Genomic DNA, 16,771 nt, shown 5'->3' with positions numbered 1-16,771 from the left:
GCCTCAGAACCCAAGGGTGAAAAGATTTCCTCTAGGCCTGAGATGATATTTCTGTACTGACTGTGCTGTGTCCCAGGGGCTACGTGCTGCCTTCCTAATGTGCCATGTCTCTGAAAATGATCCACTGACCCAAAGTGGTCTGGGTCAAGAGTCCTTCACCCTGCTCTGGTCGTAGGGCAAGGCTAAAACTGGGAAGATTATTAGCTCTGTCACAGCTTGGAGCTGTAGATCAGTAAATTTAGGTTGAATATTCCAGAGTATTTCCTGGGGGATGGTGGAACCATGAGATACTTCATGCTGAAGAGCCAGAGAACATCTCTGGCAGCTAATGAGCATGGAGAGAAGGAAAAATGGTGGATCAACACAGCTGAAGGGTTTTCCAGGATGCCTTCTGCATTCAGCTCTCTTACGGAGCTGTTTAAAGCAATGGATGCATTAAAGTACTGTGGTGGCTTACAAAGGCATGGGTGGCAGCCCGTGCCAAGCTCTGGACCTGGGATAGAGACCACTTAAGGAAGTAAATACCAGCAAATGTGTTTGTCATCCCTTCAGCCTTTTGGAGAGCCACCATCCATAGGAAAGGCCAGGCTGCCTCAGTAAATGAATAAACACAGGTAACGAATCCGAGAGCAAGGCATGTTGGATGACTTCCCTGCAGGATGGTGGGAAGGTCTGTGCTTTTTGGCACTCATCTCTACTGAGCTGATCCTGCCTGGCCAGCCTGAGCGTGATGGTTTGCAAAGCTCCAACAGCAACAGCCAGACAGCAGAGGAAAAAAACCAAACCCAAAACAAACCCTTACTGCTGTTAATAAGCAAAGGGACCAATGAGACTGGAGCTGAGGGAGTGCACTTACCATCCCAAACTAAAAAGGGAGCCTCTTCACAACTACACTTTGCTGGAAAGGATTCATTCGCTTCACAAACAAACCCAATTCTGCTAAATTGGGCAGGACTCTTTCATCCTTGTCATTAAAGATGACTGTGATGAAGGGAACACCATGCCTGAGGCCTGCAAGAGCTGGCAAGGCTCGGTGACCCTTTCAGCTCACTTAACTTTGCCTTCAGCAACCTCCAAAGGGACACAGCAACACTGGCTGGCAGGGGAGCAGCACTGAGGGAACACATGCAACTTGTAAGAGTTTCCAACACAGCCCTGGGAGGAGGGAAACTGCACTGAGAGCTGAACCAATGTGGACTTGGTGAGAAGGTCAGCAAATGCTTCAAATGCAGTGTGCATATTGTGCACATGAGAGACCTGGAGTACAAGACTCTACAGGAGAAAAGCCTTCCCAACTTTTTATTCACTGCCCTAGAGTCACTGTCATCTTAAAATTCTCTGCAAATATGAAAACAAATCATGCTGTCAAAAAATCATGCATTAGAAACAAATTATGCTCTCTAAATGCATCTTGGCAACATAATTGATAAACTGTGAGTATGTGAAATAATTGAAAAAAGTAGGGGGGGACATGCAGGATAAATGGCTAAAATAGGAAAGTAATGAACACGTGTAAATAAGAGCCACAAACAATAAATACAAATTAATGTGTGACAAACTGTAAATAATCAGAGCATTTCAGGCCTGAAATGTGATCTCTCTTCAGGGAAAACTTGTGTTGGTAAAACTACAAAAGCCTTAGAGAGGAAAACAAGAAGGGATGAGGTTATCAGGGCTCTGTGAAGTGGCAGGCACAATGGATTAGCTCCTGGATTCATTACTCAAAAACTTCACCACCAGTGCGGAAGTAAGATGTGTTACCAGCCCACTTCCTACCTCCACCCAACGTACAAATGATCCTGGTAGGAGTGCTGCCACCAGCCTTTCACACCCTGCTACAGATAGATTAAAAAAAGGGGATGACATTTATTGTCCCTAATTTATACATTTAAAAGGGGGTTTTGGTGGCTAACTCTTGTTTACTGATTCACTCCACTTTCCCTTTCCCCCTGATGTCTTGAGAATCCTTGTGATATTTGGAAATAAATGGTCAATGTCCTCAGCTTCGCCTGCAGATGCGCATATCAAGACAGCTGCTTCTTCATAGTGTAGGATTTTAACCCATCTCTTTGTTTCCAGGCCCCAGATCCTTTCCAGATCCTCGGGATTAAATTCTCATGAACACCAGCCTGTGCCAAGACCCTTCGGCACCAGCGGGACTGCAGCCTGCATTGGGGATGAGGCTCAGCCACTGGTACAGAGGTTGGAAACCAGCCCGAGATCAGTGCTGGGGGTGGACCAAGCCATGTGGGAAGAGATTTGGCACGGACGAAAGCTGGCGGATTTACACCCTGGTCTCCTGGGTGACTCTTGATGTCTTAAAACCAAGGTGAGGGAGGACATTTAGACCTTTTTTTGCTGTATCAGAAAATAGTTTCTTTGTCTTGGGATGTCTTTAACTCATTGCTCAGAGCACAGCAGGAAGGTCCCTGCTTACCTGTCCTCTGTGGGTGGACTAAATCCTGAGCTTTTGGTGACGCTGTTGTGAATTTATGTCTAGTTAGATGCAGGGGGGTTAGGACTGAGAAAATATTTCCTTAGTGGGCAGATTTGAAGGAAAATATTTGCTGCTTGCTCTGACTGAAGCTCATTTGGAAAGCACATTCAGAAGCAGTGTTTAAGGCAGAGGCTGCACCCCTCCACCTTGCTGCCGGTTTGCAGGTGATAGCACATGGTAGAAATACATCATGCTTCATGTCTAGGGGTAATAAGACGAAAAGAAATTGCATTAAAATGCAAACTACTGTCGGTGGTTATTTCCATGGACAGTCCTCTTCCATTTAATAGCACAGAATCCATCATGTTATGCCTTATTTCAGCTGTGATTGCTCCTGAGCAAGATGTAGGCCACATTATATCGAACGTAGTGGCTTTGAGAAGAGCTCACAGTGCAGGTTTCAGGTAATGGCGGGGGGAGGGTTGGTTTGCCAATTCATTTTACAGCCACGCTGGCACTCACACTTGGCCAAAAGCAGTAGAAAATGTTGCTGGGGCTGGACCACTTAACGTCAGTGGTGGCAGTGGTGTAAAGCAGCAGAGGCAGCCCTGGAGTCCACAGATGCAAGGAGCTGCTACCAGGGGTGTAGATGGAAAAATAAAAGTGGAAGAAGCTTTGAAATTTTGGGGTGCAGATGAAAACAAGCTTTGCTCTCTAAATCATGCATCTCTACAGCGGCCCTGGAGCCCCAGTAAGGTAATGCTGTGACGTGACTTGTGCCACAGAGCCTGGGGAGATGGAGAAGCCAAAATGTCCTGAATTTAATGCAATGGTTTGGGACATAGCCTTGCTCCAGTTTACCATAGGTTTTCATGAGACTCAATTAGTAAGGTTATTAATTAATCAATTATGTAAAACAGATGAGCAATCAGATATCCCATTCTACAGCGATACAGTTCATTGTTAAAACTTAATTAACTCACAGGCTTGGGGACAAAATTAAAAAAAAAAAAAAGAAAAGAAAAAGAAAAAAAATCCCCTCTGAAGAATCAGTGATTTCAACTGGATGGAAACTGGGCTTCAGACCAGTTGAATGACCAAGGATAACAGCTCTGCTGAGAGGATATCAGAGTAATTAAACAACCCGCCTGATGTTTGTCTCTACCACTTTAGCCAGCTGAGCCAAATGGTGCGCTCTTGCTTGCCAAAATAAATCTATGGTAAGTCCTTCTGTGTGACTGAGCAGTGCCCACCTTTCCAAACTGGCCGATGCAGTACATGGCAAGGGGAGAGTTTAGCAGATGTATGGGTTTGCACCCCCTCGCCTCTCAACATAGCAGCAGCTCTTGCAGGAGTGCGCGTGAGCTGCAGCATTAGTGGCACTACCCACCACCAGTGCTCGTTGTAGGATTCCTACATGACGTGTACCAAAAGCAATGGGAATATTGATCTTCTGTAACAGCCCCTTGTAACCCAAAGTATTTCAATAGCTTACATTAATCTGTCAAAACCTACATCTTGTTACAGTTTGAGTTTTATTTAATTTTACTTTAGGCTAGTAGTTATTTAGGTCAGTTCCTTGCCAGTTGTGATAAATTGATACATCATCTGTGATGGAGCAAAACTCTGTCTGTATGCTCCTACTTGTACAGACTTTTACCTGCTTATATTTGCATTAACTCGATTTGTGATGTTCAACGTAGAAAAATCAGTGTAAACCTTGCAAGTCTCTCAAAACCTGCAAATAATTTCAGAGGTAATATGTTTTCAAAGCATAAGCCAATGTGCTTCTGGCCCTTTCCTCTAACAATATGCTCTGGGTCGATTTTCCCATGTTTAAGGGCCAGATTGCAAATGTATTGGCTGAGAATGGAAGTAGAGTCATGCTCCAGCAATGATTTTTATTGAGTAACTACAGATGAGAAAAGGCAGTTACTACCTGGCAAAGACCCTGCATTTTGAAGTTTTCTTTACAAACTCTCTCTGCCCAACCCTTTAGCGTGGGATTGTAGGAATTTATAGTGATACATGAAAGAAGTTGATACTCAAGACCAGTGGCTGCCAGACACCGTATTTCTTTCTAAATCTGGTGTCAGCAGAGCACAGCCACAGCAGGGAGGGTGGCTTCACAGCCATGGCGTGTGCACATGAAAGCTCCTTGCATCCCTCTGCCTCATTACTGTGCCAATACAGGGCTGGCAAAACCTGAATTTGCCTCTGGCCTGGCTCTTGCCTTCTTCCCAGAGTGTCACTGTGTGGTTTTTGTTTCTTTAATTCTAGTCTTCAGGGATTCTTTTCAAGCAGTTCCTAGGTATCGCACCCAAGAGACAGGACCACCTCAGCTGGTAGCAGGACCCTCCTCTGCAGTTTGGGGGTTGCAATGGGCTGGTACCACATCAGTGGGAGTTTTCCACTGAAGTAAAGTAGGCTCTGCCCTGGAAGCAGTGGGTAGGATGGCTCTGTCCATGCTCGGTGGGTCTGGCCCTCTCATTCAGTGCTTACCTAAATCTATTTTGTTTTTTCCCTCTCATCTTTTTTTTCTTTTTCCCAGACTGCACAAAGCCTGCTCTTCCTGCTGTCTCTCCCATGTCCTCTGGAAAAGAAGGTCTAATTTCAAAGATGGAAGTGCTCACAAAGTCAAAAGCTTATTAACAGCTCTCTGCCTCTTTTTTAATCTATTCAGAGAGCTGTACAGTGTGCAAAGCTGTTGTGACATAATTTTTCCTTTTTAATAGCTCACCCTTTGACTGCCAGTATTTAAGAAAAAAATGAAACTAATCATCAGTGACAGCTGTAATGCTACTGTTTTATAGCTAGTGTGGATCTGAACAGAAAATATTGTAAGAGAGAAAAATCAAAGACTCTGAGTGTATGTGTGTAAGTGTATGCGTGCACCTCATGGTGGAGGTTTCACAGAACAAACCAAGAAGAGTATAGTCATTAGCCAAATAGTATTAGTAAGATAAGGAAATATTTATATATTGGAAAATGGGGGGGGGGAGAAAAGGTTATTTATTTGTAAACCGTTACTCTTGCAATGTTGTACCATGCAGAGGTATCATTCCCACCCCGCACCTTCCCAGTGCGGTACTGCCCAGTCTGGCAGTTTTTACAAAATCATGCAAAGTGCAATGTTTGGGTGAGGATGGACTCCACTGTCCTCCACATAAGAGCCATCCCTGCTCATCAGTCATTTTACCTTAAGCCCAAATGGACCTTTTGCCATTGCTGGAGCAACATTTCAGCCATAGTCACTATCACCAGGGAAGCAAAGGCTGGATCCCCTGGCAGGGAGTTAATGAAAAGTTCCCCAAAATGGAAAAACTAAATATAAATCAACACAGCTTATCAGGACATGGCAGATGGGACATAATAATCTGCTATGAGTATTTTAATGTATGAAACCAAAGTACCAATTCACAGCATTTAGTCCAGTGTAAGCTGTTACAGAAGAGATTGGTGATGAAACACCAGCTCAACCTTAGATGAGGCACAGAAGATATTCCCAGAAGTAGCTATCCCAGAACAGGAGAGGCTAAAGACAGCGGCGTGTGAAGCAGGAAGGTGGTAACCTGCCTCATTTCTGCACAGCAGCTCCTCAGAGATGGCAGTGATGCTGCCAGCCAGGCTGACTGGGGGTTCAGTCCCCATGCACATTGTGAGCTCCCCCTCGCTCCCCCAAAATACTCTGGCACTTTTTGGCCTAGACCAACACTTCTCGGGGCAGATGATCATGTATATTAGTATACACATACTCTGTGTGTGAGAGTGTGTGTGTGTGTGTATAGGTACACACTCATATGTTACGACTATAAATATACACATATACATTTGTACATAAAAAGAGAGGGAGGCTGTATGTGTGCTGGTTGTAGCTATGGCTGTAGCTATCCATGTGTAATACAAAACAAAGTTTGCAAGACACCTGCTGTTTTGAATCTAGAAGTGTTATTAAAAAAACCCAAACAAACCCAAAACTCTAAGCGTTAACCGTTCCTGGCAACTGAAATCTCATTTGCAGCTCACACACTCAAGCTTTGGATTTGGACTGCTTGCCTTCCGGTTCTCAGGGCTACAGTACCTAACATCTGGTGCAGCTGGAACACTTAAACATGAAAGATCCAACACTTCAAAGAGTCTCAAAGTGTTTTTTGGAAAGGGAAAACCCATCTGTTCCCACAGCCAGGTAAGGCAACATACTAGAAACAATATGTGGTACTCACAGTAAAAAGAAATTAATGAATGCAGCCAATTTAACAGAAATTTAAGGCAGGTTCTGACCCTAGATGACACAACTCAGCTAACAGTGCACGGATGGACAAGTTCTAATTGTATTATTACCTGATGAGATGATAACTGCACAAATGTTTGAAAATAGGTTTCATACTTTCACGTGGTAATTTAATATTGCACATACAGAGGAGAGGTGATGGAATAACATTTTTAACTCTGTAATTAGCACTGTAATAATGTTAGCTGTTCAAATTAGTTAATAATATATAAGAGGAGCTCTAATTTAATAATGAAGACACAAAAGCAGGCATTTCTAAGTGAGGGTGGCTTCCCACCAATTGTATTCAATGTAATTTTGTCTTCATTTACAGTGTAGATAATGGCCACTGTAGAATGTGGCTGTGTTTATCGAATTGCCCTGGATACCTTCAGAAGAGACAGAAAATAAATAACTATTTGCAAACTGTGGAGGAAATATAAATGAAAGCTTCCCTCCCTACCCCTCCAGATTTGTTCCTTAAAAATCAATTTTGACGTAACTTGAAAAGTTCTGATTTTGGTACAGGTATTACTTTCAGTTTGGTTTCATTTCTGCTTTTAAAATATGGCTTTCTAGAGACCTTATGTTAACTTCACAGATTACAGCTGACATTGAACAGAGGTATTAGGTATAAACCAAATATAAAAGACCATTCACTTCCATGCATGATTAAATGCTGACTCAAGGTACTGCGGTATTTTTGATCCCCAAAGCTTAATAAAATTCAAGACAGGCAATAAGGAGTCGCAGACAAATTTAAATTTATTGAGACAGACAAAAATGCAACTATTTCAGACTACAGTTAAGCATTTACAGTTAACCAAAGATAGCAAAAGGCTCACATTCCACTTAACTCCTTATGGAAAAAGCATTCAGAATCTACTATGCAATTCTACTTACTATGATAGTCTACATCCATCATCTACAGTAGGGACATCAAACTGAAACACGTAATATTTGGATCTCTCCTTACAGATCTACACATTGAACGGTAACGGACATCAACAGCATTGAGAAAAGTATAAAAAGACCAAAACCCACCTACTGTAGAAAGGGCTTTTTGATGTATAGTAACTGTACAAAGCAGTCTATGTATGAAAGGAACTTGAATGGCCTACAGAAGGGACTGCAATAAAAGCCAACAAATGTAGGTAGCTAAGCTCGAGCGATCTGGTGGTCTGTATCAAGTGGTGACCTTAGATCTATGTCATTTGCTGCTTGAGGGGAAAAAATGCTACAAAACTCCTAATATCAAAATATTCCCATGCCAGAAATGTACACTGAGACTAACAGACTAGGCTGGAGAGGCAAAGAGAAGCATTCACTAACAAACAGTGTAGTTTTAAATATAAACTTTACATTTTCAATATAAACTGTAGAATAAATATTAAATAAACACTTCAAATGGTTTAAAATAATAGTACAGAATAGCTTGGAAAAAAGGCAAAGAAAAATAAAAGGATTTTTTTTGTGTGTTCACAGGCAAGGCCAGTAACGACCCAAAAAACTCAACTGTGCTGAAATCTGAACTCAAGGAGATTTTGATTTAACCACAGTAGTTAAAAGGACACCTTGAACCATAAAGCAATGCCTAACAGTATTTCATAGTCTCTAATATGAAAAGAAAATGAGATTAAAAATTGGTTTCTGTCTCTAAAAGAATGGGACAACTCTGATTCCATTTTTCACAATGAGAAAATGTTTGGAAGGTCAATGACTTGATGCGTATGTGAAGGCCTGATTTGCAAGAAAAAAAAAGAATTAAACTAAGCTGGAAGCAAATTAAGTCCTTTCCAAAGCATGAAGAATGGAAGGGACTTGATCTGGAAGAGCACTGTTTTTTTTTAAAAGAAATAATAAAACATTTTCTTAATGCATCTTCCCAAATTGGACACACACACAAATGCCCATACATGTATGTGCATAAATATGTTTATATACACATACACACAGACACAGACACATGCATATATATATATTTATACAGACACATGTCTATATAGGCTGCAGATCCCCAGCCACTGGAGGATGCCAGTGGATCACAAAAGGGCTTTGCTAAATAGCTCTGTAATATTTGGGAATGTGCTCTTGAAGCAATCTATAGGCTGAGCTGCCCTTCCAAGCCCACCAGCCTGTCCACATGCTGCTGACGAGGCTGTGACACCTTGTGATATGACACTGGCCTCTTTAAGCCCTCTTGTAGCCACGTCCAACTGAACTAGTCAATAAAAAGGCTTCCCCCCCCGCACCCCCACCCCAGTGTCTGTGTGTGTGTGTATACATGTGTGTTCCTGTGAGGGAAAACATGCTACCCGAGGTCAGCTGAACCAACCAAGGCATCTGTCCTCTTGCCTGGCTGTGCTGGGTACAGAGCAGTTTGGGATCCACAGCATGTTCAAGTTGCTGAGTCTGAGATGATGGTAATTGTTTTATAGTTTAAGATATAAAACCTGCCAGCTCTGATTTGGAATAGTTGCATGCCAGAGACTACAGCTAGAGGAGGATCGATGGTGTTGAGAAATGGATGGTGGTGACATGTCTGCTCATGTAAGTCACTTTTAAAGACTTATTTAGTGGCTTTTATTTAACCATCTTGCAAGTTTGCAGATGACACAAAAGGGCTGCACCCTTGGTCCCTGGAGCTGCCTGCAAGGGCTGGGTAGACAGGCTTTGCCCTGGTGAGGTGCTGGGATTTATTGTGTGGCCTTTGAAGTAAGACACAGCTCCAGGACGAGCCGTTGCTAAGGGACATGGGACTGCAGAAAAAGGTAGTTGTGTGTGGAGAATGAGTCTAGTCAGGGGGGTAAGCACATCTCCACCAACTGCAGACCTCACTTTTATGTCAGAGTGAAATAGCAACTCCGTGCCATAGGAAGGTCCTGCCCAGGACAGCAGAGCTAGATCCAGAGAATGGGTTTAATTAATAAAACACTAGAAGGAAACTAGTCACAATGTTTGAGAGGCAAGCTACTAGTGGTGTTCAAATGCTTCTCACAAAAATCATACTATTTAGGGAAACAGCAATGCCGTCGTATCTGTTCCTCTTGCAAGTCAGCGTCATTTTCTGTGAAAGGCAAGTAGAAACAGCATGTGTGGGTGTGTGCTGTGCAGCTCACGGACAGAGCTTTTAAAATAAATTTTCAAAAGCTATAGGAAAACCAAAGGGATTTGAGGCAGGGAGGATTGCAGGCTTTTAGCAAATGACTGCGATGGCAGATTTTTGGGAGGATGCAGGGGTGTGAAACAACACACAACAAATTCCTCGCGATTTTATACATCCTTCTGCATCAGTAACCATTATGCAGGCTTGCTCTTTTTTCATAGGTCATTGATCTAGATAAATAGAAAATGAAAGAGGAGAAAGCAACTGAGGCCCTGCAACACATCGTGTCTGAAAGGAGTTCCTCTGCTGTACTGCTCTTCTGATCATGTCCAAAAGCAGAGGTCCTACACAGAGGGGGAGAGAGGCTGCAGAGTTCTGCCAGGCTCCACAGCGAGCATTGACTTTGGAGAGGGGTGAGAACCACAGCCCTTGGGCCAGCGCCCCTGGAAAAGTGACTTCTGCCAACCAGCACGGTATTTTCCTGCTTTCGAGTGAATATACCATGGCTCTGTTTTGGCTCTGTATTGTCCCTATATCTATACCCAATACTAATTCAGAGGAAAAAAAGAATAATCAATTTAATTAGTTTTCTGTGTAATAAGCACATTTTTCATTCTGCAAAATAACTCAAGCACAAATCACAGGCACTGCTAAAATACTTATTTCCACATCCTAATGTAAGAGTGGGGCTAAGGTACCTCTCACTGTTTCTGAAAACAGCAAAAAGAAAAGGTCACCACAGTACATTCTTGTATCAGAGAACTGTAATGGGAAAGGACACAGCAAATAATTTAATGTCAATATGTTGTGACACAATTGAAGATTTATGAATATATGGGAGATGCTGAGAGAATCACAGATTGAATTTTAATACTATTCTCTTTTATGTCTGCAGCTCATCACACTGAGTAAAGGGGTTACGCTTGTGACCTATGACCACCCAAAGTTGCTTTTTTTAAACAGACCAAATAAATATTAACTAGTTAAATTAAAGAAATGACAGCTTATTACTTCTGATGGCTAGTGTCTTTGACAGCTTTATAACTTTGGAATGAGGGATGGTTTAGAGTAAATGAAGAACAGGCAGATCCACGGTGTGTGAGCAGCAAGCAGAAGCTGCCTGTGCGACGGTAGCGCAACTCTTAGAGCAAACAACTTCAGACAGAAGCTGAGGAACAGCTATGGAGGCGGTTATGATGCTACAGATTCACAAATCACGCTTTTCTCAAACACTTTGAAAGGCAGATGGACTCTGCTGCCTGTAGGGCTTGGTCCGTGATAGCTGCAGGTTCTCAGCATCTCTCAAGATCAAGGCCACGTTCCTTAACCAAATAAACAGTGTCACCTACACTCTGGTGGGAGCTTTGCTTTCAGTGTGTGATGGGCTAAGCCTGTTGGACTCATTCTCAGAGAATGTAAGGAAGAGAAAAATCCTGCTAGTGGGTTTCTTTCTGGATTAAACCTTGGTGCTGGGCAGCCAGAAGTCACTATCCAAAGAGACTTACTGTTTACTGGAACTTGACAAATACAGACTAGAAAATAAGGAGCCTACTTTTCCTTCTTCAAGAAAGAAAAATAAGTTTCTGATACGATCCAGGTAACAATTTATTCACAAATTCTCTAATATGAGAAGGGTTTCTAAGCCTTGTACTGGTTTGTTGAGACTGTTCTGTAATTCTTCTTTCACAGGATATATTTCATAAGCTGTGCAAGTGAGGATTAAGACATGAAATGTTTTTGAAACAAAACTCATTGCCCCTGTGGATAGAACAGAAATCCCCCAAACTAACCAAACAAAAGGTGTATTCCAAACAGTCCTTGCTGGAAAAAAAGTTGTCTTCCAAATTAAATAGACTATATAAAATCAAACTCAGTAGAGAGGGAATATTTGTGCCAGGTACTCTCAGATACAATTGCAGAGATATGATTTGACTTGCAGTATTGTGCAAAACGTGAGTCCTCATTATGGTGGGCACTACCATATATAACCAATTTCATCATCCTTATCATCATCTTCATCTTCATCATCTTCATTAGCTGCTCTTACATGAATCTTCAGTTTCCCTTCTTTGTCTTTTTTTGCTGCTTCAGGTTCCTCTTCCAAGTCATCCAACAACACAACAGCTCCACCACTGCCAAAATCCCCTGAGGTTTCTTGCTCTTCTTCTGAAACAGGTGAGCAGGAAAAGTCATTCCCTCCCATGACACCAAATCCCTCGTTCATCACTACCCTTGTCATTCAAGCCACTGTCATTTGCAGTGATACCTTTTGAATTCATTGGTTCAGCAATTCACAAAACAACATCTAAACTTCAATTTTCATCCTGAGCTGGGATAAATATGTATCAATTTACTCTGAACAATTTACTTGCATATAAAACTATGCATCGCCCTCCTCCTAGAGACTTGACTGGAGTGTCTCAGTTCACGTGCATGCAGCCAGAAAATCATTACTTGTTTGTAAATACTTTCATCCTATCACTACTATGTAAACCAGGCTAAAGATATTCCACAAACAGATTTTATTTGAGCGCATAAAGCATGCTCTGCAAATGCAGCTATTGAGCCTAACATCTGTGATGTGATTCTGGGCATCTCAGACCTTCTAGGTCTCTGTTTTTTCTGTTCTTTCACAGAGAACCACCACTGAAGCACTCTGAAGGAATACGGCTGAAATCTTACTTGCCTACTTATAACAGCTAACTGGTGATTTCACATACCTACACGATATAGTCCTATCAGCAATTTTATTTGGCTTGGTTATTAATTGATAAAAATTTACACATTTAGGTCTTCCTCTCTCTGGAAAGACATTATTCATGAAGTCCCAGCAAATGCACATTCAAGAGTATACAGAACAATATACTTCATAACCATGCATAGCAATCCCGTAGCCTTAACTTAAATACTACATTTTGCAGGCTAGTAGCAAAAGTATCTTCTTATCAGTGGTTATTGCCTGTTGCCTTCTGCTGCGCCCACTCCCAGTCCAAAGGACCAATGTGTATATAAGTGCCCCATTAGTAGTCTGAATAGGAAACTACAAGAGCACTTTGAACACTGGTAATCATGTTTCCTTGTTGTCACTTTTGTTATCGTACTCCATCATACAGCAATGGCAAGGCTTACAGCAGTGTTAATTCTTCTGTCGTCTGAGGGGAGCACATCGTTACTCACCACAGCTCACTGTCCCTTGCTTTCTTGAGCCAGCTATCTCATTCCCATACTTATCAACACACCAGCACTGCCCTGTGCTGCCATGGCACTGAGTGGCTTTGTAATAGCCTTCTTCATTGCACCGCGGGATGAAAGCACCTGAATAAAATATAAAGTACAATCAGTAATACAAGACTCTGTAGGAGCATGCAGGTATATAGACTATTATGAACTTGTAAAGATCTTCACGTAAATAAGTGACAACGTTGGCAAGAAAATACAAGCGATTACCTGGTGCCTAAAAGGGAGCAGAAATTGTACATGATTAACTGTTTTCAGCCACCCCGGTCACTGCACAGTGCATAAATGTTTGTGTATATTTAGCACATGGAGCGTGATGGCATAAGGTACTAGAGATAGGTTCAGTCTGTCCCTGAATGATTAATATTCCCACAGAGACCCTTTCAAATTTCACTCCTGGTTTTAAACTTTTCTTCCCAACTGGATTATTACCCCAACTTCATTAATTTTGCATTTCCCTTCCATTTGCACTCCTTCAGCGTTTATCATATAAGTCTTTCCACAATGTAATTATCCCTGGAAGGTATCTGCCATCTGCTTGCTGTTCATGCTCCTCTCAAGTGCAGCTTCCAACTTACTGAGAGTTCCCATGCAGAAAAGGAGAAGAAATGCATACGCTTTACAGAGAGGGACAACAGGACTTAAAGTCAATGAGTCTTTGGATTTGAAGCCCAAGGTTTGTCTCACAATAAAACCAATATAGTTCAGCCTTGTAGAGTGTGGCTCATTCTAGCTTCTGCAGACAGAGAAGCTCTCAGGAGAAACCTGTTTTATTGTTCCCACCATTTTCAGCAGATGCAGCAAATGTACTTCAATATGAAAAGCCCTCTTGTCCTTCGAGATGAGTTAGCTTTACTCCCAGGGGAGGTCAGTACAGTCATTTTCCCTTCTTTGCCAATTGCTTCAATTTGAAACATGGCAGAAACCCACCTTTGCCCCCAAATTTCTTGTCTCAAATGATTTTTGAGAAAGTATCTTTCTCCTTTGTCAAAGATACCAGTGATTTACTGGTCACGAAGTAAGTTTTTTAACTAGTTCCATGCGTATAGCATCTCTTCAGACAGTTCATGTGTCTAAGGGGCTATTTCCACTACATTTCTCACAGAAAAAATGAATGAGAAGGTGCTGCCCAAATGACATGAAATTTCCTATATAAAAGACTTAAAAGTGGAAGTCAGTCAATCTCATACACACACACATTTATATAAAGCAAATCTTAGAATTTCCAAACTCATTGCACTGTAGATCTTGTCTAATGTTTGAATGCTGCTAATGTAGGTCTGGAAGATAAGAACAGAAACTTTTGAACATCTGCAGAAATCTTCGTGTATCAGACCAGTTTTGGAAACCACATCCATTAGTGAGTATTTTAAATAACTTCAAAGCATGATCTTATAGCAGGTTTGCTTGTAGGTACCACCATTATGTCCATGTAGAAATGTAAGCATCCTGATGACTACCAAAGACTCATTTTCACTATTATATTAAAAAAATGGTTCTAAATGGTTCTAATAACCATGTATATGTATTCACTTTTGTGGGTTTTTGTAAGATAATGCTCACTGTTCAATCCTTTATTTCAATATTGATTGAGAAAGTTTGGGGTTTTTTTCATATTTATGCTTAAGTCTTCTCTCTGGTGTTTATCAGGTTCATACAAACAAAACCTTGAGAGAAGTGCCTAGGTGTTGATTTCGAGCTGGTGTAAATCAGCATAGCTGCACCCATGCCACTAGAGCTCCCCTGTTATATCAGCTGAGCATCTGGCTACAGGGAAGAATCAAAGGGGGAGCCTCCATGGCATTACTGGGTGAGCAGAGAATGGGCTCTGCATTTTAAACTGCCTCATGTTTTCTCTTTTCCTTGGGCAATGCAACCTTTCCCTTCTTTGAAGCAGGCCTTTTAGCATCATTTCACTGTGTTTCTTGTAAGGTATTAAAATTCTCCATGCTGCCTGTAAAAGCCATAGGTTTAAAAATAAATTATGGCCCAGGCTCAGTGCCAACATAACGGTGTGTGGAAAGGATTCACGCTTTGGGTCACAGTGAAGAGTAGAAGGTCCTTTTCCTGCTGCATGGGAAATTTATGCCAATTTATATGTAACGCTAGAGCTCTAAATATTTAGCTATGCATACTAATGTCACAGTATTTGCCAATCATCAGAGGGAAGATTACAGCACATCCTCTCCAAAGTGTCAGGTGCAGGTGATAATCTGGTGAGGACAGAGAGTCACTGGGAGCAAGTGTTGTACAGCGTGATGGTTCATCCTTTACATCCTACACAAATCAGTCCCCGTGTTCCTTACAAACAAGCTCTGGCTACAGGCTTTGCTATTCTGGAGCAAGGCATCCAGACAGCCCGTTTAGCGGGAACATATCACCCTATAATTTGGTTTGGTGTCAGAACATCTGCAGGGCTTGGAAGGAGAAAGGAGTTCACGTTGCCTCTCCAGAGATTCTTGCACTGATGGGGCTTCCCCACAAGTGTGGGGAGGACCGCTGGTGGACCAGCTCTGCTGTTAAGTACTGTAAAATGTTAGTCACTCTCCACCGAACTGCCTTAGGCTAGTGAATCTTGCTTCCCGCCATCTCTCTTTGTCCCATGGAGTATTTAATTATTTCAGGCAAACTTGAATAGCACTGTTGCATCTAAATCCTCTTTATGGATCCAGACCTATATCTCCTTTTTTTTTTGTTTGTTTCCCCATCATTTCCTTACCTATATAATACTCCCCTTCCTCAGTGGACACGGGGAGAAAAATTACATGCTAAAGATAGTGAAGCACACAGGCAAAAGCCTGACAGAATTAAGTGCTAGCCAGCACACAGCTCCCTGTATTAGCTATTATGTTAGCTGAATTCACAGGGCTGATACAGAAGAAAACAGTGACAGGAGCAGAAACTTATTACCTTAGTGATGTGGGAGAAGCATTATCAGGCTGCACAGTTGTATGCTTTAAAAGTACACTCTCTGCACTTAATCGTACTCTAGATAAATCTGGTAGGAAAAGATGAATAGTGCTGTTTACTTTTTAATTCAGTCCCCTGGGACGCTAGACTCTATTTGAAAGCCTCCAAATTCAACATATCTAATGGCAATGGCTTTGAAGTACTTTGTTGCAACTGTCATGTGTTTTGAAAAATATATAGAGAACAAAATATCAAAAGTCATCACTTTTATCAATGGATATAAGTTAACAGAAATCTTCTTCATGTATACTGTCCAGACTGTAAATGCTGTGCTCATCAGGGACAGAGAAGGAAAGAAAAGAATTAAAGGCTAGTTTCTCTGAAAATACTAATCTCTCTTCTTCAATCTTCAATGCTGCTATAAGCGTGCTTTTTGTCACGTGCGTGTTTTCGTTTCCATTTGCATGATTTTTCAGTCAGCGAAGAGAAAAGACAATGTTTTCCACTGTATAAATAGCTATGAGATCAGATTAAAATCTTGCAGACAGGTGCCATTATGCAGGCAGACTTTCAAGGCAGGTGATGCAAAGAGTTCCTCTCTATATTATAATTTTCTAGCTTGTGGAACAACCTATGCCTGACACTTCTTGATTTGTTGAGCTGAACCACTTTCATCCTTCATTTTTTAATACAGTTGACTAGAATTTATCTGTGGTAAGGGACCATTCTTACTGCTTTTACTTTGTGATCAGATCCGAGTGACGTGTGCTACAACTGCCTACATGTTGTACCACCTGCAATATAGCCATCA

General features: G+C 41.7%; 1 protein-coding gene across 1 annotated transcript in view; it reads right to left on the bottom strand.

The window, feature by feature from the left end:
• Positions 1-11,502: 11,502 nt before the first annotated feature.
• The window catches only part of SPOCK1 (sparc/osteonectin, cwcv and kazal-like domains proteoglycan (testican) 1), a gene marked incomplete at its 5' end in the record, with an annotated part of 97,531 nt that continues 92,262 nt past the window's right edge, over positions 11,503-16,771 (bottom strand). The window contains 2 exons of the mRNA XM_010179887.1: positions 11,503-11,979; positions 12,991-13,128. Of these exons, the coding sequence (XP_010178189.1) occupies positions 11,789-11,979; positions 12,991-13,128 (329 nt within the window). The remainder of the gene's footprint in view (positions 11,980-12,990; positions 13,129-16,771) is intronic.

This window comes from Mesitornis unicolor, unplaced genomic scaffold, assembly GCF_000695765.1.
Source record: "Mesitornis unicolor isolate BGI_N332 unplaced genomic scaffold, ASM69576v1 scaffold592, whole genome shotgun sequence".
Classification (NCBI taxonomy): domain Eukaryota; kingdom Metazoa; phylum Chordata; class Aves; order Mesitornithiformes; family Mesitornithidae; genus Mesitornis; species Mesitornis unicolor.
The sequence above is the reverse complement of the archived record's forward strand: the minus strand, read 5'-3'. Positions and strand labels throughout refer to the sequence as shown.